This window comes from Phoxinus phoxinus (genome assembly GCF_949152265.1).
Source record: "Phoxinus phoxinus genome assembly, chromosome: 4".
In the NCBI taxonomy this organism is placed as follows: Eukaryota; Metazoa; Chordata; class Actinopteri; order Cypriniformes; family Leuciscidae; genus Phoxinus; species Phoxinus phoxinus.
In genome coordinates this window covers 29,016,110-29,038,750 of record NC_136879.1, presented here as the reverse complement: position 1 = coordinate 29,038,750, position 22,641 = coordinate 29,016,110, and the positions used below count along the sequence as shown (strand labels likewise).

The 22,641-nt window shown below is 37.8% G+C and overlaps 1 protein-coding gene across 6 annotated transcripts in view; it reads left to right on the top strand.

Moving 5' to 3' along the window:
* The window catches only part of mark4b (MAP/microtubule affinity-regulating kinase 4b), a 39,118-nt gene extending 16,612 nt beyond the window's left edge, over nt 1-22,506 (top strand). The window contains exons 4-20 of one of the 6 annotated variants that reach the window (XM_079609456.1): nt 5,814-5,862; nt 6,408-6,473; nt 7,482-7,552; nt 7,745-7,801; nt 7,976-8,212; nt 9,157-9,276; nt 9,398-9,497; nt 10,052-10,161; nt 10,245-10,428; nt 10,634-10,845; nt 12,313-12,416; nt 14,494-14,769; nt 16,489-16,571; nt 18,578-18,622; nt 18,721-18,762; nt 18,888-18,927; nt 21,196-22,506. In XM_079609456.1, coding sequence (XP_079465582.1) covers nt 5,814-5,862; nt 6,408-6,473; nt 7,482-7,552; nt 7,745-7,801; nt 7,976-8,212; nt 9,157-9,276; nt 9,398-9,497; nt 10,052-10,161; nt 10,245-10,428; nt 10,634-10,845; nt 12,313-12,416; nt 14,494-14,769; nt 16,489-16,571; nt 18,578-18,622; nt 18,721-18,762; nt 18,888-18,927; nt 21,196-21,529 — 2,130 coding nt within the window. In that variant the 3' untranslated portion in view covers nt 21,530-22,506. Of the gene's footprint in view, nt 1-5,813; nt 5,863-6,407; nt 6,474-7,481; nt 7,553-7,744; nt 7,802-7,975; nt 8,213-9,156; nt 9,277-9,397; nt 9,498-10,051; nt 10,162-10,244; nt 10,429-10,633; nt 10,846-12,312; nt 12,417-14,493; nt 14,770-16,488; nt 16,572-18,577; nt 18,623-18,720; nt 18,763-18,887; nt 18,928-21,195 lie in introns of those variants that run through there. The other 5 variants (XM_079609459.1, XM_079609458.1, XM_079609460.1 and 2 more) reach the window with 5 other exon arrangements.
* The last annotated feature ends 135 nt before the right edge of the window (nt 22,507-22,641 follow it).

Sequence of the window (22,641 nt, the reverse complement as noted above, 5' to 3'; positions counted from 1 at the left end):
TATCACAGTTTTGACAAAAATATTAAGTTGCACATCTGTTCTCAGCATTGATAATAATAAGAAATATTTCTTGGGCACCAAATCAGCATATTAGAATGATCCAGCTCTCCAGAAAAGTGTTTTCTTTGGTAAAATCACTTGTATATGTGAATGATTCACTTTAAATTGTCAACTAACATGTTGTTTATTTGCAGTTTTTCTAAATACTCTCACTGTTTTGTTTTCACATCTGAATGGTACATTCTTCCTGGACTCGGCTGGCTGTATGTGTGTTTGTGGGATTGACAGAACGTTAGATTTATTTAGGTGAGAATGAGATGGTGTTCAGAGAAAGACAGGTGGCTGCGATCATAGGAGGATGCCATAACCATATAGACGGGCACACTGAAAAAACCTTCCCTTTGGGAACAGAATGAGCCAAAGATGTAGAAGCCGGGATTACCAATATGATGTATAGCCACTGCTGGGAAGTTATTGTAGCAGTTGTAGTTCAGACTGACATGATTCCTCTAAGTCTTGCTGATTTTTAGTAGAATAAGCAGCGATGCAGAACCGTTTTTTCCCTCTTGACTGAGAGGCTCTTACAATGTCTTGTGATAGACTTGGATATAATGTGGCACCCATGTAAGCTCCTTGTCGACGCTTCCCACAACGTGATCCAGTTTAAAGATTCTGAACTGTCTCTGGATGGAAGATTCAATCAGCTATTGTGTTGCATCTCTGCCTAATATTTAAAGGGATAGTTCACCCAAAAATGACCATTCTGTCATTATTTATTCACCCTCAGGTCATTCCAAACCAGTGTTCATTTTACTATCATTGATAAACTATTATAGTTTTAGTTCATTTATAAATTTTGTTGTGATTTTGTACTTTTTATTTAGTTTTTTTGTAAATATATCTGTATAGTTTTTATTACTTTGTGTTTATTTGTTTTAGTTTATTTACTTTTAGTTATTTTAGTTAAACTAAACGAAAATGTGAAAGTCGCTTTGGCAACTAACTGAAATAAAATACGTTTTTTATATTATATAATACACTGTATCAAACCTGGTAGTAACAATATTTTCTGGGCCCCAATGTTCTAAGTATCTTATGTTCCACATAAGAAATAAAGTCATACAGGTTTGAACGACATGAGAATGAGAAAATGATGATGACAGAATAAACATTTTGAGGTAAATTATCCCTTTAATTGTAGATTTGTGTGTGATCAACAGTGATCGGAGGCAAAAGATAATTCACATGCTAATAATCATTGTTATAGCGATTATTTGATGTCAGAAGTGTTGCGTGGGTGTTTTTGTTCTCTTGCTCAGACATGCAAAAATGTCAAGCCTCGATTTGCATATTTCACCCCCTCTCCGTGTAGCAGTTGGAGATGGTGAGGAAAGAGAACGGCCTGGACAGAACCAGACGCACATGAAAAAATGATTCCCAGTGGAATGTGGACAGCTGTTATGTGCTTATATTTGACTGATGAGCAAACTTGGGTTATTAGACACTTTCAGTGATATGATGAAGTAAGAAATATGCCTAATACTGAAGGTTTGCCTCAGTGTAAAGTGTCACACTGTGTCTTAACACCAGATGTGATGCGATTAAAGCTATATCTTCCATGTAAATGTGTGTTTTTGTACATGACAAGCAACTAGAGCCTGGAAATTATCTCAGTTAATTCTAAGGCACATTTATAAAAGGTCCTAATTGAACGAAGGCCTAATCCTGGCTTAATCTAAGCCATGTCTGTGAAACCAGGCCTAAATGTTTGGGCTTGATCTCTTACTTTTTCTATGTGTTTTCGGCATGAATACTCACTGTAAACCCTCCCATGTATATTTTGATTATCTTTAGAAGCATGATAACTGAATGTACAGTTATGGTGTTCGCTCTTTGCGTCTGTTAATGCTGCTCAATCAGGCTCCCAGCACAAGGTCTGGATTAACTGGTGGGAAGCCTGCAGTGGGATCAAGGTGAGGTGGTCCTGCGCAAACAGCGATCTGGGCTCGACAAATGTTTGCGTCCAGCACCACCAACATGACCTCGTTCACCCACAATGCCATCTAGAGGGAAACCGAGAAAGGCAAATTCATCTCTCTAAAAGAAGACAAAAGGAAGGAGATCAAATCAGGGTTCGATTACTGCTGTCTGGAAGTCAGCAACTTGAAAAATGGACAGGAGAGAAGGGTAGAAATAGCAGTAATGTGCGGGCAGAGGCAGGTTTTCCATCAGGTGCTGAGGGAGTGTTGCCTGACTTAGGGGGTGAGATAAGTCCCTGCTTAAATACCAGGTCACCATAGCAACGGTGACGTGAGGCCAAAGCCTAGGAAATGAACCAGGAAGTCCTGTCTTTGAGGAAAAGCAGGAGAGATGCATGAGGAAAGAGAGTGAGGGAGGGGCTGGATTATCTGATGTTTATCTTTAGGGCTCAGGTGAACAGCTGATGTGCAATTCAATTAGAGCCGCTCTCAAGGGGACGTTCGTGTGTGTGTGAGCCGGGTGACGTTTGATGTCGCAGGATACCCCTTATGTCATGTGATCATTCAGCTTGTATGACTGCTCATAAAAGCAAAAGAAATACACTTTCACATTCCAAATTGAAAATACAAGGTCACTTGTGCACGTCGCAAAAAAAAGCACATTCTTAATGTGCATCTTTCTTTTTTACAGAAAAACAAAACAAAAAAGTGTTAAACATCTGTAGAACTATATAAATGTACAACGTGGTTAATACTGAGGATGCATTAAATTGACCAAAAAACATATTAAAGACTTTTACATTGTTACAATATTTGTATTTTAAATAAATGCTGTTGTTTTTAACTTTTTATTCATTAAAGAATCCTGAAGAAAAAATGTCATGGGTTCCACAAATATTAAGCAGCACAAAAAACACCAGTTATTTGACCTTGATGTTGATATTTTTACTCTAAAACAAAACCAATATCTGAATTTTTTACAGTGCTGATCAGCTGGTTCATGGGATGTATTGAACTTTTAATGCACTTGTGAAAACAGAGGCACACTCGAGTTGATTCGAGACGAATAACCTGTGCATACTAGTGACGTAACAGCTCTGTTTAGTTTCAGCACTCAGTCTCTGTAACAGAAGGGATGAAAAAGTGGATTCGATTTCCTTTCCGTGTACAGTGATTGTGCTGCTGGCTCAGAGTCTTTCGCATTAGCGGGGTCATTATGTAACCTGTCTGCCTCGATCAGTTCAATTCGCATTTGAGAGCATCTGTGTTTGTGTGTGCCAGCCGTACATGCGTAAAACAAACAGATTAGTGACCTCAAACAGATGCCTACTGTTGGTGTGTCCCACCAGAACCGTGTTTGCTATAGTACCTCAAGTGAAGTGCTTGACTTCTTAAAATATAAAGATCGAATTGATCATAATCTGTCCAATTCATGTTGTCAACCCTTAAAAGTATATTTTTAGTCCTGCTGCATCTAAAAACTAGTCCTTCTTGCTCTTAACACCATTTTTAGATCATTTATCTCTTTGCCGGATAGGCCTCATGTTTCTCGAAATACATGGCAATTCGATCATAATGTTATCTGGAGTGTGTCTGGTGTATAAAGGGCAAACCTGTTCCTGTACCAGTTTTGTTAGAACAAATTCTGCCCAAAGGTAAATGTATGTGCATCGAGAAGCAAAACAAAACTCCTCGGGGGGCCGTCAGCTTGCAGACAGTATAAATCTGGAGAGAACTTCACTGGAATTCCTTGCTGCTCTTTAAAGCAGCCAAACATAAAGCCGTATGAGGTCGTTTGTCTTGAAAAGGCCTTTCAGGAGAGACAGAAATACGAACGTATTGGAATATAAGCCAGCAAAAAAAAAAGCCTTCATCAATCTCAAGCTCTGCTAGCAATCAAGAAATGTAGGTAATCATTAGCTCTTTTCCAAAAACTACTGAGCTGCCTACTTGAGCAGCTGCCTTGACTGATTTGGAGTGGTCTACAATACATAGAAGTGAGGTGGCATTTAGGTGATGTACCAAAGTAACTAAAACTGAAATAAAAATTAATAAAAACTAAACAGACATATACACACACATATATATATATGTGTGTATGTCTGTTTAGTTTTTATTAGAGAGAGAGAGATGGTACTAATGTAACACTTTACAATATATATATAAAATTAATCATAAAAATACAACGCACACAGATATTGGGCAAAATAAAGTTTTAATTAGGCTGAATATTGTATATGTATATATATAAATTCCACTTTTCTCTTTTGCATACTTTTTTTTTTTTTCACAGTGCATTCTGGAATTGTATTCTCCACAGGATACATAGTTTTGGACACATTTGAATTCAAACTCGAAGTATATGAGCATAATCAAGTTGCCTTTGTGTTGAGAGGGCATGTGATGCCTTAAATGCTGCCTCTGTAGGCAGCACACTGGGTTTTGGAACAGAACCATTGTGTTCATAATCATTGTGTTTATACTGCATTGAAAAGTAAACTTGGCCCTGATTCTGTATCAGTTTGTTCGGCTTTGTGTTGTGATGCTTTTTGTCAACCTATGATTTTGGCCCAGGGCTGGGAAAGTGAAGCTGCACAGGCTCCTGAATTGAAAGCGGATGGTAAATGGAAACTAACCGATGGGACACACAGAGGGCAGTGAGTGAGGACAAATGAAAACATGGCCTCCCTTTCTCTCTCTCTCTCTATTTAATTTGGACTTTCTCCCAGGGTGACTGAGTGTGTTTGGGAAGAATTAGCTCTAACCGTGTCGTGTCTGTGTCAGCCATCGACACATTCCACGTATTATCTTCTCTTTCCTTTACCTTCCCTTTCTGTTTCTCATATTCAGAAGGACACTCTTAGTCTTCGTGACTCTTTGTCTTTCAGTCACGCTTTTTCTTGGTCCGTCACTTCTCTCTTTGACTCTGTCTCTCCGCCCCTCTCCTTTTGTCTTACAAGGTCCTTGCAAGCAATCGAGTTCTGCTTTCAAACAACAGACGGACGGTTCTCACACACCTTGTTTGTCGTTTCATCGTGGCCATTAGGTTGGACTTCTTAAACTTAAAGGGATAGTTCACACAAGAACGAAAATACTGTCATAATTTACCCTCATACAATTTTCAAACAAGTAAATGTTACAATTTTGGAAGGACTCTTTGTGCATAAAAGCGATTTAACCTTGTACCTCAAAACCATGATTCTCAGCGGCAGACACGCCGCAGCATAGCTCTGGTGTCTTAGAAAACAGAAAGAAAGATTGGTCATAAGATGGGTCTTTTTTTATCTTGATCCCGTTCAATTTAACCGCTGTTAGAAAGGACAGGCTGGTCTGCGCTGGCAGCACCGTGGGTCGCATCACAGAGAGTGTGGGCTGTGTTTTCTATTTATCATGGACTTTGGTGTTAATGGTATTTATAAATTTACACAACTGATGAATACCCGTCCGTCGGTCTTTGCAGAGTTGTGGCTTCTGATATTTTATTATTATAATCAATGAAATCATGTCTGACAGAGGTGACTTTATCAACCTCTAAACATGACTGAAAAAGGTCTGAGACCATTAGTAAAAAAAAGATTTTGTATTTGTTTCTAGGTTAATACAAATGATATGATCAGCATAACAATTTGGGTGACAAAGTACACATTAATTTTATATATGTAATCATCTTAATTATTTTCATTTTCAGATTATATTTAGATTTAATTATAGATAATTCTATGAATTATAATTATCTTTGAATGATATGTTATGAATTATATTTCTATGTTATTGTATAAACAAAAGTTTATAGCTGATTTTAATGATTATTTTATGATTTTTATCTCTCCTCAGCTCTTTCGAGAGGTACGGATCATGAAGGGCCTCAACCACCCAAACATAGGTGAGTATTTTAGATGCTTTTGAGTAAAAAAATGTCAGTCCTCTTTATTTTATCTTCACACAGGAAAATATTGACATCTCTGAGGCCTTTCAAAACACACTGACCCCTCCTCTGAAGTTTTTTAGTTTATATTATCTGTATCTTTTGCTATGTTGTTATTAGACTTGTATGTATGTAATATTCATTCATATTTTTTGTTTTTATTAAAAATGTTAGTTTTGTTATGCAATTTTTTTTATATATTTCTATTTAGCTTTTATTTATTTTTATTTCAGATTTAGTCATTTTAGTACTTCACCTTTTTTTAGTCAGTTTTTGCATTTTAAAGTAAAAAATTTGCTAGCGCAAATGAGATTTTAGAGCTATGTCGTGGAGAACATTTTCAGCAAATAATTATTTCAATTATTGAATGAATTTACATTTTTAGGTTTTCCTTGAACCAATCATACAACAACCTGCGCTTATTCTCTGTTGCTCAATGCACTTATTACCATGTTGTTTAGACTGTACCCAGAGATGTGATCATTTTCTTTTCTCATCTTCAGTTCAGCTCTTTGAAGTGATTGAGACAGAAAAGACACTCTACCTTGTGATGGAATACGCCAGTGGAGGTATGATTCCTCCCTGATTCAACATACACACATGCTTCCTACATAATGTTGGAAAACATTGCTTAAAAGAAGCAAATTACATAATTGTGTTAATCCTGAAAATAATATTTTTGCTTCATCTCTATTTTTTTTTTTCTGTGTGTCTGTGTACCATCAAGTGTTGATGAGTTTTTACATGAATAATCACACATCTCCAGTTTTATTTCATGCTCGCACGTAAACATGCATGTGTACGACTGTCGCATCAATCAGGCTCTCCGCTGAACGCAGCTGCACAGGCTCTTCTATAGGTTTCATGTGCATTCACTGAAGCCTGGCCCACACAGCTCGGCAATTAGAGCTGCTAGTAAAGATGTTCATAGTCAAATCAGGCTTATTTTAACTTTAGCCCATCCTATTCATGGCGCTTGAATCGGCTGCTCTCTTAATGAATCTCACGTTTCCTCTCCTAATCTATCTGATGAGGCTGATGCACGTGCGAGCGCGTGGAAAATCATGTACAGCGGTACAGCTTATACTACACATTGGCAATCTGCCTTTTCTATTTCCTCCCCGTTTCACATCTCACTGGAAGATTAATCATTATCCATCACTTCCTAATGAATATGATTCTGTCGTCAGTGAATACGTAGCGGAATGAAACATTGAGTATTAAGTAACTTACTTCATTAATCTGGAAATTCCCAATTGATTGTTCATAATTTATATAAATGAGTTCTATTAGTGACTTCCATTAACCTGTCCAATGTGTGTTTACCTTAATCTTTTCCCATACTTTCTATGTAGTTTTATGTAGGAATGTGCAATATATATGTACCAAATAGATTATCGTCCAATATTAAAGATTTGTAATACTCACTTAAATTTGTTTTAAATGAAAAAAAAATTGTATCGGCTTAATTTAATGTCGTTTTAAGATTTTATTTCAATAATTTCCCTGAGGAAGAATAATTTTGGCCGATATTTTTGATCATGTTTTAGTTTACTCCAATTTTTCTTCTGTGATAGGTGAAGTATTTGACTACCTCGTATCCCATGGGAGAATGAAGGAAAAGGAGGCACGTGCTAAATTCCGGCAGGTGAGAAATATCATAAATCAGTTCTATAAATCTTGAAACTTGTTCACCTTTGATAAAATACAAATCTGTGAGGAGCAAAACCAAGCTCTATTGTGTGTTAAAGATGCTGTAAACGTTTATGCTCATAAAAATGTAGCAGTTTTTGTTTAACTTCCTGTTACAGAGATGTTAATGTCAGTGTTTCCCTTTCAGATTGTGTCTGCGGTTCATTACTGTCATCAGAAGAATATTGTTCACAGGGACTTGAAGGTTATATTTCTTTCTCATGACTTAGACATCTTTTTATTACCTCTGGAGCTCTCATAAAAGAGCAAAGGCCTTACAGCGACACACTTTGCTCCCTTTTTAAAATACCCCCAAAGCATAAAACTATTAAATTCCTGCTCATGGTCATAACCCCATCCTATCTTATACCTCACTCAGGCGGAAAACCTCCTGCTTGATGCAGACTCCAACATCAAGATTGCTGACTTTGGCTTCAGTAATGAATTTACACTGGGCAGTAAACTGGACACTTTCTGCGGCAGCCCCCCCTACGCCGCCCCAGAGCTCTTTCAGGGGAAGAAGTATGACGGGCCAGAGGTGGACATTTGGAGTCTGGGGGTTATTCTCTATACGCTGGTCAGCGGATCACTGCCCTTTGATGGACAGAACCTCAAGGTAAATTACAAAGTTTGAAACGAAATAAAGAAAGGCAAGAAATGTCAAAAATACTATGCAACAACCATGTTTATCATGTTTTCGTTTTAATATTTTAAATGGTAAAAGGTAGGAACGAATGCCCCATTATTAAAATTGATGCTGATATAGATAAGCCTATAATTACTTTTGTATTATGGCTGATAATCAATAAATGTCGCTATTAACATTCTGCACTATTCTGAGTAAAAAAATAAAATAATAAAGCACTAAAAGTTCAAATCATTTTAAATGCTACAAGTGAATTTAAGCATCACAACACAATATTAATGCACACTATAAATAATTTGAGATTTGCTTAAGATAACATTTAAGAGATTAGCTTTAAGTGAGCATTAGATGACGACAAAAACAATTCACATCTAAAAATAGGGCAAATGCAATTACATTTCCAGTATCGGACAAAATATATACAACATCAACCATTATAATGAATACAAATCTGTAATGTCCTGTTATTATGCATTATTTATTTATTTTCATTGTATGTAAACACTATGAAAGTTTTGGTCAATAAAATAATTTATTTGCGTGTTGAAATCTCTAAGGGCTGCACATATTGTCTATATTTAGGTAAAAAACGTGATTGGTAGATACTATATTAATTATTCAGGATAAAATTAATTGACTACATTAAATATGTGCCACAGTGTGTTTCAGTATGTCCAGTCACTGCTAATATTCAATGTAAAATCTTTGTGTAATTTCCAAACAGTTTTATGGCAACATTGAGACCTTTTTTAAGGCGCCTCACGTGCAGCAAGTGCTCTTATGAAATGCTTTGCTCTCAAGTAATGTAGGTCAAGTGAGCTGTGATTGTTTCTCTGTGCCGTGGGGGCGATTCTGTGGCTGACTGGTTCAGAATAAGATTAGGTGTTGAATAGAAGTCTGTGTTGTTCCCTCAGGAGCTGCGTGAGCGTGTGTTGAGGGGGAAATACCGGGTGCCATTCTACATGTCTACCGACTGTGAGGGCATCCTGCGCCGGTTTCTTGTGCTCAACCCCACCAAGCGCTGCACCCTGGAGGTGAGGAGGAGCAACTGCGACTCGCAGTCGACCAACACTGCTGATAACACGTCTTATTGAGTTTACGCAGATCTTGTGGTCTTTGGCTCACTCTTTCTGATTTTCTGTTCTTCCCTTTCAGCAAATCATGAAGGATAAGTGGTTGAATGTCGGTTATGAAAGCGATGAGCTGAAGCCTCATATAGAGCCGGTGGAGGATTATAATGACACCAGCCGTATAGGTAAGAAATTACTATTACCGGTAACACTTTTGGGGAATATTTTTTTTCCAGTATATAAACATCCTTTAAAACAAGATCTTGCACAATTTTGCTTGTACATTCACAAATATGCTTGTAATATTTTTTTTAAAGTTATTTATTCCTGTGATGGCAAATCTGAATTTTAGCAGCCATTACTCCAGGGTTCTGTGTCACATGATCCTTCAGAAATCATCCTAAGAAATCTTTTATAACAATGAAATCTTTTATAACAATGTAAAAATTGAATGTATCCTTGTAGTGTATATTCTGTGAATAATATTGCTTTTCAAAGGAAAATCTATCTTGTTTTTAAGATGATTATTATTTATTTAAATGAAACGACAGATTAGTGATAAAAAAATAAAAATGTAAAAAGTAAATGTTTTTCCCCATTGTAGTAACCAGAATGTAATTTTAAATCTTGCTAGCAAGACACTTGAACCCAGATTGCTCAAAGTGTGGCTAAAATCGTCTGCTAAATGAGTACTTGCTTATTTACTTAAATATTTTTTTTTCCCTCTCTGCTCATACAGATGTAATGGTAGGGATGGGTTACTCCCGTGATGAAATCAAAGATGCCCTGACCACACAGAAGTACAATGAGATATTTGCCACCTATCTGCTGCTAAGTCGCAAGAATGAGGTGAGATAGGGATTGCCACTGACCCGAGAGCAGCCTGTGCGGTAACCTATAAGTGTGTAATATCTCATATCTTTCCCATATAGGATGGCACAGAGTCCCGGTCAAGCAGCAATTTGTCTCTAGCACGGGTGAGGCCCAGTCCCATCACGAATGGTACCAGCAAACACTCCACCACCTCCACCTCCAGCTCCACCTCTGCCTCCAGTCACACTAAACCCCAGCGCAGTGCCTCCACATACCACCGCCAGAGGAGGCACAGCGACTTCTGTGAGTCCCTACACTTCTCAAGGATAATTTCATATTTATAAATGGCCTAGATCAGAGGTTTTCGCAGGTGATCCATGATAGTTTTGCTGGGGGGTCTGCCAGTTATCATTTTTGATATTATATAGCTGAATTATAATTAACTGTGTAATAATAATATAATTTTTTTTATGAACCATGTTTATAATTGTGTTTATATGTTTGTCAGGTGGGCCATCAGTGCCAGTAACCCACCCCAAGCGCAGCCCCACCAGTACAGGAGAGGGGGATCTAAAAGAGGAACGTCTGCCCTCACGGAAGGTCAGCTGCAGTGTGGTGGGCAGTCGTAGCATCCCCCCGTCGAGCCCCATGGTCAGCACAGCCAACAACCCCAACAAGGCCGAGATTCCTGACCGCCGCAAGGACATCAACGCAACAACGGTAATAATCAAGCACAGGAAATCACGTACATACGGTTACAGGAAATATTCATTGAAATATAAAAAAAAAATTCATTGATTGTCTTAGGGCTTGTGCACTAGATTCCAGGTCTTTTGAAGCTATTTGATAGATTTATGTGAGGAACGGACTGAAATTTAAGCCGTTAACCTTGCTTGCATCCATGGTCACCATTCACTTTCATTCTATGGAAAAGGAAAGCTGGACATTCTGCTATAAATAACTCCTTTTGTGTTCCAAGGAAGGAAGAAAAAAATCTGCCAGTAGTAAATAAGTAAATAATGATGGAATTTTTATTTTTGGATGCTTATTTCCTTTAATAGAGAAGAAAATATAAATCATCCTGATGACAATAAAAGTGACGCCCATTAAAATGTTGCATAACTTTTTTTCCCCTGGGATGTAATGGCACATGTTCAGATTCGTTATCGGCATTCTCAGGTCATGAATTGATGTTCCCTTAGTATGCAAAACAACTTGTTCCTAAAATGTTCCGTTGGACAAAATGCATGAATTTCTGAGGACAACTGTGTCAGAAATGCTGGTTATATTTAGATAGCCTTAGTGACATAAACTACAGTGCTATGCATAAGTTTAGACACCCATGCTAAAGTTGACTAAAAAGAGGAATAAAAAATCATCTTTTCGAAATTGAACTTAATGCCTTAATTTAAAAAAATAGGAAAAATCCAACCTTTAAGGACACCAATTTTCTTTGTGAATGAATAATGTATCGTAAATAAATAAATGTTCTTCCTTAAAATACAGGGTGCATAAGTTTGGACACCCCTATGTTAACTTCCCATAGAGGCAGGCAGATTTTTATTTTTAAAGGCCAGTTACTTCATGAATCCAGGATACTATGCATCCTGATAAAGTTCCCTTGGCCTCTGGAATTAAAATATCCCCACATCATCACATACCCTTCACCATACCTGGAGATTGGCATGGAGTACTTTCCATAAGATCATCTCTCAATGCAAATCAAACCAGCTGTTAGGCTAACTGAAATACAACCATGCCAATCTCCAGGTATGGTGAAGGGTGTGTGATGATGTGCGGATATTTTAATTCCAAAGGCCAAGGGAACTTTATCAGGATGCAGAGTATCCTGGATCCATGAAGTAACTGGCCTTTAAAAATAAAAATCTGCCTGCCTCTATGGGAATTTAACATAGGGGTGTCCAAACTTATGCACCCTGTATTTTAAGGAAGAACATTTATTTATTTACGATACATTATTCATTCACAAAGAAAATTGGTGTCCTTAAAGGTTGGATTTTTCCTATTTTTTTAAATTAAGGCATTAAGTTCAATTTCCAAAAGATGATTTTTTATTCCTCTTTTTAGTCAACTTTAGCATGGGTGTCTAAACGTATGCATAGCACTGTATGTCTGTGTTAATTTCCATCTTTTTTGGTTTTCAATGCTTTCTCTTTCACGTTTTAGAACAACATCCCTGCCAGTGCCATGACCCGTAGGAACACTTACGTATGTACGGACCGTACCAGCACTGACAGACACGCCTTACTACAGAATGGGAAAGAGAACAGGTAAACCTGTCTCTGTATTTTATGTGCATTGACGTTTTATAATTGATGTTTATGTTGAAGCTGGAACTATTTTTTCCTGTGAGCTTGTTTATTAAGATGGATTTGGTCTGTTATGCTTCAGCAGTGGCAGATGGTGGCTGCTTAACTGTCCTCCTATCACTCTCCTCTCTTTTTTTCCCCCTCTTTGGGGGAGGTCCAAAGACTGGGTGTCATGTGACTTAAAGAGAATGCGAGAAGGCACGTGGATTGTCTGGGTCACAAGGCTGCTTGACTGGCTGACCTAAAGAACCCTCCCTCCCCCGAGCCCAGCCAGTACAGTACATGTGTCTACACATGTAAAATCACCATAATTGGCAAATACATTGAGACATTATTTTAATACTTTAAATGGTATTATAAGCATATCAATTTGATTAAAATGCAATTGATATTAATATTATGTTTGATATGTCACAAATTAGCTCTTTTTGATTAGTTACTTTAAAAATAATACTTAAATATGTTTTTTTATTTTATAGTTTAAAATAAACATAGATTCTGGGATTTTAAATCCTAGACTAGTCTTAAATCTTTTGGACCCCATGCACACACCCAGCCATGCTGTTACAAACCCCTTCATCATGCCAATTTTCTGCCCTGCACCGCTATTAATGACTGCAGTATGGCTGACCAAGGGAAGCTAATATGTGAAACCCTGTTATAGGAAATCCTGTGTGTGTGTGTGTAAGGTCCATCAACGCGGGGTTATTTAGAGCGTTAAGTGAAGTGGCCCCAGGCGAGTGGGCAGACTGAGGCAGCATGTGAGATCTGTTAGATCTATGCCAAAACGGATGGAGGGGACAGAGGCAGTCCGATGCCAAGAGATGCACGTCAGCAAAGTGAACCCATCTGAACGGAGAGATCATTAGTGCTGGTTGCTATGGAAAGCATCACAATTCCTATTACTCATCAAAAGGAGAGGTGTGCTTCTGTGATCAGACAACAGCAGTTTTAAACAGCAATCAAGTAGTCCATGGTAACCACCTAACAACTGCATAGCAACACCTTGATAACATCTGGAATTCTATAGAAACTGCATAGCAACACGCTAGTAACAAGCCAGAATACCGTAGGTAGCAGCATATTATCCACTATTAAGTACACCTCAGTAATACCAGTAGAATTGTGAGTTTTGAATTATCTTTTCATATTGCACTCCTTTTCTCTCTTTGATGTTTGACTTTCTGTCCTATGTTCTGGGTTTGGACTTATTTGACAAACAGAAAGTAGAGTGATTTGTCTCGCCTTTTCTCTGCGTTAAGATGTGCAGTCGTGCGTAAGCTTTTTTCCGCTAAGGGTTCTGTTTTAATTTGCCTTAAGTGGCTGTTTCTGAGATGGGAATAAGAACACAAGAGAGCTCATGCCTCAGTGACTCAGCAGCATCCTGCCTCACATTTACGCTCAACTAAACCCAACGAGAGCGGCCTCTTCAAGTGTCGAGATCTGATGTCGGTCTAATCGCATCGCTATAGAGCCGTTACTGTGGTAGGTTTTGGACTTTGTCTTATGGATTAAGTTCTGCCACCAAAGTAGCCTCCAGTTAGGGCCACTATGACTGCTAATGAGTGGGAAAAATTAACGTACAGCACAGCAGACATATTTAAATCCAGATTTTTGCATTTTTGCAAGTCTGCCTGTGCAAAACTCATTTTGCTAATGTGTTATAAAAATCTTTATATCTGATCAAAATCTGACTTATAAACCGTTAAAGAACGACCTACTGTGAGCTGCAAGGTTGTTAATGGATGGTATATGCTTTTGTTGAAGCCATCACCCTGCATTATCTATAAAAAAAAAACTTTCGGAACCAAGACCGCTGAAAAAGTGAGTAAGATCTGTTTAACTTTATTATTATGCCATTGATTAAATGGTTGTTAACATTTTGCTATGATGTTGCTCATGTGCTCTGGTGGTTGTTAGCATGCTGCTATGGTTGTTCTTGATGGATATCATTCTTGTCCGGAGCAAAAGCGATGCTGGTTATGTGGCAAACTTTTTTTTGTGCGTTTCATCCATGTTTTCTTGTCTTTTTCCTCAGCTCCTTGTCACATCGATTACCTCCAGCCTCCCCATCCACCCACAGCATCTCCGGAGCCGGGGCCTCCGGCTCCACATCTTCAGAACGTTCTCGGCTGTCGAGGGGATCCACCATCCGCAGCACCTTCCACGGTGGCCAGCTAAGGGACCACCGGCCTCCCACCCACGCACCCCCCACCTCACCCACCCTCTCCCACGAAGCCAGCCCTCTGCCACACTCCCGTAGCCGTGCCACCACAAACTTGTTCTCTAAGCTGACCTCAAAACTTACCCGCAGGTAAGAGGAGAGCGACGGTTTCATCTTGTAAACCAGAATGACTTTGTGAGAGTAAACATTTGTGATTATAGATAAATTAGATCCACATAAAATCAAGTTCCAAATCATTAGTTTACTCTTCCCAAATCTTCTACTTTTAGTATACATTGTTCTGTCTGAAGACGTTTAAGGCTCCTTCACACTAAGAACAATAACTATAAAGATAACTGTATTAGCATTCACACCAAGAACAATAACCGTAAACATAACTATAAAGATAACTATATTAGCATTTACGCCAAGAACAATAACTATAAACATAACTAAAATTATAACTATATTAGTATTCATACCAATGGACCAGCTATATACCAACTAAAAACATAATGATAACATGAACTATAACTATAAAGAGAACTATATTAGCATTCAAACCAAGGACAACAACTATACCATCGGACCAACTATAAGCATAACGATAACATGAACATTTACTATAAAGAACAGCGTTGACACTAACAAACAAAAATTATAAAGATAACTATAACAAAAACAATATTATTGTTCACCCCAAGAACAATAACTGTAAACGCATCTATAACAATAAATGTATTAGTATCCACACTAACAGACGATAACTATATTTTAATGATTTTAACGATAATTAATTAGTCTCCTTACCAAAGGACAATAATAAAGATAACTACGGCAATAGCTATATTAGTTTTCACACCAAGAACGATAACTAAGCGTCCACACCAACAGACGATAATTATAACGATAACTATTTTAGCATCGACACCAAAGAACAATAGCTTTAAAAACAATAATGATAACTATATTGGAATCCAAATAATGTTCTGTTCATTCATAAGCGTCTCAAATTGAATGTCAGGGTGGATTCTGATTGAATGTCAATGTTTTTATTGTTCATCGGCTGAAAAAAATATTCTGAAAGCGAATACAACGATATTGTTATAATATAATGACTTTGTTGTTATCATTGTATATATGTGGTGTGGACCTATTCTCAAAAAATTCGAAGGAATTTTTAAAACTTCTTTTTTTAAACTTTTAGTTATCGTCCTTGGATGTGAATTGCTCTTTAGCCGCATACGATCAAAATGACATGGGCTCCACCGCTAGAGCCAATTAGTTTACAAAGTCATCTTTCATTTGGTTTGGTGCCCATTGTCCTGTGGAATATGAGGAGGTTAGTTAGAAATGGGAGCGTTTGAAGTCCGTAATGTGATTGAGATGTTCGGTAGAAAGTAGGAACGCTGATGGGGCGCTTTGCTCTTCAGCATCCTCAGTTGAATTGTTTATGTGCCTGTCTGGGCCAAAAGCCAGAAAGAACGACTTTTGCAGAGATGCGCAACTAGAAGCTCTTTATTAGATTAGAGCAACACTTCCATCTCTTAGATTAGATTACGCACCTATCTAGGATGACATCCAATGGATAAAGTCCGCATAAGTTTGCATATGTACTCTCTGCATTAACTCTTCCTCAATCCTCCTGTGTTATTAACCGACAGTTTCAGGCGCCTGCTCCTCCTCGTGTCTCTATCTTTTGGTCTTGGCTGTTTTTGGGTGCTCAGTGTTTCTGTTTTGTTTATTTGTTTCTTTGCCTTTTTTTCCCTTGCTGCAATCTTATTTCTCTCTCGATCTCTCCGTTCCCCTCCTTCTTTCTGTCTATCACACTGTCCTTTTCTCTTTTTCCTTCCCCTCATCAACTCTTAGGGTCAATCTTGACCCCTCTAAGCGCCAGAGCTCAAACAAGTCAGTCTCGGGCTGCACTCTGCCACAGGGATCAAAAACAGTTAGTAAGTTTTCTTCCTGTTTGTGGCCTTGTTCCATCTCAGTCTGTCAAAATGCTCAGTCTCACCGCTCTCTATGGCACCCGTGTTGGCGCTGGGTGTCAGAGAACCTCTTTGAGCTTTCAGAGATAATTCAAAATGTAAATTCTGTCATCATTGACTCACCCTTGTGTCCAAACCTGTATGGTTTTGTGCGATGTGGGATGTTGAGAGCTGTCGGGCTACAAAAAGCAGCAGAAAAATATTGCTTGTTTGCCAAAGTTGGGTTCCGGAAGTAAAAATCTGATTTATTTTTTTCATAAAATAAACCTTTAAAGACAGACCTAATGTGAGTTTCAGGGTTGTTAATGATAGTGTATGTTTTTTTAAAATCCATTAATCCACATTAATTCAACATATTTTTTAAATAATTGTGTTTAACAGCAGAATTCCTGGTACCATTGATTCTGCAAAGATAGTTAAATATTAATCAATAGTTTTATATTTATCCATCATTTTCATTTGATTGTCATTCGCAATGCTTCATGGGATTGTAGTTCTTTCCCTCCTTTTACCTTTGTAGCTGGTTTGTTTAATTTGTGGCTTCTAACTCTTCAACAAAGAACTTTTACAAAGAAGCGTTACACTCTTTTGCAAGGTTTCTGAAGTCATATGATAACTTAATTCACTGAAAATCATCATTTTTGAATCGCATTCATTTCAAATATGGCACAACATGTATGAATCAAATACGTTTTTAAAGCAACAGCAAAGGGGAAGACTTGTGTACAAATCGTATGGGACACATTCATGCGTCTTTATTTGTCATTTCCACAACATGACAGCCCCAATTTGGGTATTATGCCAAATATTTTGGTTTTGAAGAGAAGAAAGTAATTATACATGTTTGGAATGGCATAGGGTAAGCAAATGTTTTCAGTTTTGACAGAATTTTTTTGTGTGAACCAACACTATTTTAATTTTTATTGTCAATGCATTTTATAAAACTGCATTTTTGCGTATATGTTTTAATATTTGAGAATGTGCTTTCTTTGTATTTGATGCTCAAGAGGTCTTTTACACCATAGCTCCATCCATCTATCACTTTTTTCATGCACTCACTCATCATTCATGCATTTCTCTCACCTTTTACTCATTCACAGGAATGGCATTTAGCTTGGCCTGAAGAACACTGTGATTCTTAACGGAATAAAAAATGCTTTGTAAAACAATTTCATCTGGACTGTTCTATCACAAAAGCCTAATTTTGGAAATGCAGAGCCAAGCAAGGGCTTCCTCTCTCCACTTTAGACCCAGATTAGTTATGTAACTTGTATTTTATCCTCTCATGTCAAATCCCAATCACCGTTGGCCAAGCTCATTAGCCTCCTTATCACATGATATTTTTTTCTGTCCAGATATGGTTTATTCACACCCAACAGAGAGCCCTCCATTTTCACTGTAATGTTTAAGGAAGATGGCTGTGTACTGTCCCTTTAAGAGGGAATACACTGGCCACCTCATTTGCTACATCATGTGAATGGAAAGTTTCACAAGTGTTCATAAAAGCAGCCTTGAACCCTAGCGCCCTCATGTGGACATCAGCCAACTAGCACATTCTTTGTTTAGAGCTAATAATAACTACTAATGTCTCATGTAGAATATTAGATTAATAAACTCAAAGGCTAATAACCACACACAAGAAATTGGTTTAAGATGGTGTTATTAAGGATACAATTGTGAATGTTTCTTTAAATTGTGTTACACTGACATGAAGCAACGTGTGACGATGTCTCAAAAACATAATTAATATATTCTATAAGAAAATACATAATCCTACCCTATAAAATCCATCACTGCTGTCGGTTTCTTTTGTTCTCAGTTGTGATATTTGTGGATTGGTTGAAGGTGACGTCAGTGTAACGGTGCACGTCTGTGATTGGTTGTGTGTAAAGGGCGGAATAAACTGTGATAATCGCCGCTCTATTGGCTGATTGATTCCTAACATGAACCATTTCTGTCTTCTTCTTGAGGGTCACAGACGAACCTGAGAGAGTCAGCAGATCTCCGGTCACAAGGTGAGTGTTTCCATATTCTTTTTTATACACAGATTTGACTTAGGAAGTAGCATAAAAGTTGTCCATCTCCAAATGCTGGGCCATCTTCTTCATTTCAGAAAACAAGCAAGCAACTCAAACAGAAGACAGACAGAAAATAGGTAGAGGAGATTGAAAAATAATAGCACAAAGAATATCTAGATAAATGAACAAATGTTATTTGCTCGGTAAAACAAAAATGTTAAAACGTCCTCACATACTATTTTAACTCTGTTACTTTCCTTAGCTACAGATACAGCTACAAAAAGTCAGGCTAAAAAACACAGGTAATTTCTAGCATGTGCTGCGTGCCATGTCAGATCAGACTGATCAGAATGTGACTGCTTTTTGTTAATTATATAGAACTGTGTACTGTACTATGTGCATCAAATCTAGCTTAGAGATATGTAGAGTTTCCTTAGATACGTACTTGTCCTTCCCTTTACCTTTTCCATATTCACAATCACAACATAATATTCATTGACAGTGGTTGGCTATTGCATTTCGAAAGACACATTTCCGTTTTTTTAAAACATGGATGTTTGAATGACATTTTTTTTTTTTCTGCGCTAATAGTGACCAGCTAATTTTAATATATATTGCTGGTAAAAGTTGAATGTATTTGGAATGCAGTTTACATTCAGTTGAGATTTACATTGAGGGATAATGTGTATGAGGCTTATGAAGTGCATGACACAGGTGAAGTTTGGCTGCACAGGTTTCAGCATACACAGTTCTCTACCTATACACTTTTTTTCTATACTTTGCCTGATTTTATTTTATTTTATTTCTATATTTGTATGTGCCTGGATGTTTTTTTACTCTACCGTTCAAAGGTTTGGGTTTAGTAGGATTTTTAAAAAAGAAATTAAGACTTTTATTCAGTGAGGGTGCATTAAAGGGTTAGTTCACCCAAAAATTACATTCTTGTCTTTAATTACTCACCCTCATCTTCAGAACACAAATGAAGATATTTTTTATGAAATCCGAGAGGTTTCTGAACCAGCCACAGGCAGCAATGTCATTGCAACTTTCAAGACCCAGAAAGGTAATAACGATATTGTTAAAATAGTCCATGTGACTACAGTGGTTAATGTTATGAAGCGACGAGAATAATTATTGTGCGCAAAAAAACAACAATCTCTTCTTCTCCATGTCAGTCTGCTGCGCTATTTACGTAGTAAACAGTGCAGCGCCTCTGGGTTCTACGTCAGAACGCCAGTGATTATTGGCCAGCTCCTGCGTCAGCATCGCACGCATGCGTCGCGGTGCTCACGTGAACAGCGTCGGCCAATAATGAGCTGGCGTTCTGACGTTGTGTTTCGAAGATAAACACAGATCTTACGAGTTTGGAACAATAGTGAGTAATTAATGACAGAAATTTCATTTTTGGGTGAACTAACCCATTAAATTGATGAAAAGTGACAGTGAAGACATAAATAATGTTGGAACATTCTATTCATCCAATAATTTTGAAAAAAAAAATGATCATGGTTTCTACAAAAAAAACATAAAGCAGCACAACTGTTAAAATGCACCAGAAATTAATATAATATGCTGATCTGAAGGATCATTTGACACTGAAGACTGGAGTAATGATGCTGAAAATTCAGCTTTGCCATCACAAGAAAAGACAAATACATTTAAAATATATATTCAAATAGAAAACTTTTTCTTTCACATTGAAATATTTCACAATACTGTTGTTTTTATGGTATTTTTGATTCAATTAAATGCACCCTTGAGAGCAAAGAAGATTTATTTCAACAACATAAAAAATCTCAGACACCAAACTTTTGAACGGTAGTTTACTTCGTCACCTTTAAAAATGAATGGCATTCACATTTTTTTTCAGGCCTTGCAAAATGTTCTACAACATTTTGCTGATATTCACACTAAATTTAAATAATGCTTACCGGTAGATTTGAACTGGTTTTGAAAATGGTTTTACTATCCTGAAGAACTCCAGTGTCTCCTGCAAGGTAACTGGTTTTAGCTTTTATCTAAACATTTCCTCCCTTTTTGATTGTAGAAGGATTTCAAACTGTTTATTAAGATGTTTCTTTCAAACCATTTAGCATTATCTTATTGGTAACACACTTTACCACAAGGTTCATTTAACATTAGTTGACACATTACATTTAAAGCATTTATTTATCTATGTTAATTTCTTCTTAAATAATTCATTTTTAACATTTCAAGATGTATAATATCAGGTAACAGTTAATGTAATATGAACGAACTTGAATGAACAAAGAACAATAGTGTATGTTACAAATGAAACATAAAAGGTAATGTTATGCTCTACCTAATGTTAACAAATTGAACCTTATTGTAAAGTGTTATCTTTCTATTTACTGGTCCCTGAAATGAATAAGCTTAGTTAAATAATACCACAAACTAGCAGTCCACACAGGTTAATCAGTCTTTAAGAACTTTTTTAAGGATTTTTACTCACAGATTTCTAATATATTTCTCTCTTGTTTCCCCTCCACCCCCCATCCGCCCACACACATCACCCCCCACCTCCATTTCACCTCCTTCTCCTTCCACAGTCGCTATCTATCTGGGTATCAAAAAGCGGCAGAGCCCCGGACCCCCCGATGCGGCTGGGATGTGAGGGTGCGGAGCCCGCGGGACCCGGCCGAGGTGGTTCTGGCTCTGCGGGAGGCGGCGCAGGGCTGCGGTTGCCAGGTCCACCAGGCCGGGCCCTTCCTCCTCTCCTGCACACACGGAGCCGCTGGCTCCCGCGTGGCCTTCGAAGCCGAGGTTTGCCAGCTGCCCAACGGCCCTGCCGAGACCAGCGGTGTTCGATTTAAGCGCCTGTGGGGGGCACCGCTTGCCTTTCGGGACATTGCCACCAAAGTGTCCAAAGAACTCGAACTCTGAGGGCAACAGGGGGTGGAGGGCAGGGACAAAAGCATGGGACAGAAAGATGGGATGAGTGGAAGTAGCCCCGCCCACACCCCCGCCCCCTCTAAGCCTACAAAGACTGGCACACACACATTGAGAACTGGGCACCTGGTTACACAAAAGCCCTGCTGAAGGAACTCCCTTTACTGGGTCTGTTTTACCGCTGATTTTACCTGGTATCTTAGCCATGTTATTTTTTAACAGATTGTTTGTTGCATATTCACTCTGTACATTGTCATTCCTTTTTAACTGCTGCTATTTAACACTTTTTTTTTTTTTTTTCTATTCTTCTGCTGCGCCGGTGAGAAGAGTATGTTTTATTTTATCCTCGTTTCAATAACCATATTCACAAAGAACACATGTGAATGCACACCATTTCGAACCGTAGACAACATGCGGAGACATGCAAGTGCTGAAAGTGATAGCAATTTCTCCTCATTTTTTAATTATCTTTCCTTGTTGGTTGTTTTAGCCATCGAACTTGCCAGTGATGCAGGTTGAGTAGGTGATGTCTGCTTTCCTGAGCCTCCTTGTTTTTAGATTCGTCATATTACATGGTCACACCGTAGCACTTTAGGGCTGAGTGAGCAACATCATCTGTTTTAAAGCAGTTCCCCCCTTCAAATGGTGCAATTTACCCCAATGAGCCAAGTAGAGATACAGTGGTCTTTGTGTTGCTCTTGTATGTGTATTACGCTGATGAGAAACCTCTGTTATCTTGCCGGAAGTGCACTCTGCTGAATGGCTACAAACAGACTGTTGATTTTGTTTATCTCTGATTTGATATAGTAAGTCCTCATCGTCAAGATCGGAATATGTCAGAGCTGTGCAATGTGAGAAAATGCAAGAATGATTAATACAACATTTGTCTGAAATTCAGTGATTTGTATGTCTGTTTATTTAGTAGCTTTCTATCTTTTTGTTTGCGTGGCAAATATTGTTAAGTGCTTAAACCTACTAAAATTATCTTTTAAGAAAGGCCTACTTTTAATTAAAATTGTTGTATTCCAAAGATTTATTGTTGGTTTCACGGTTTAAACAGTTTGATTTTTGAAGCAAATGCACTTTGTGGATTGCATAAATGAAAA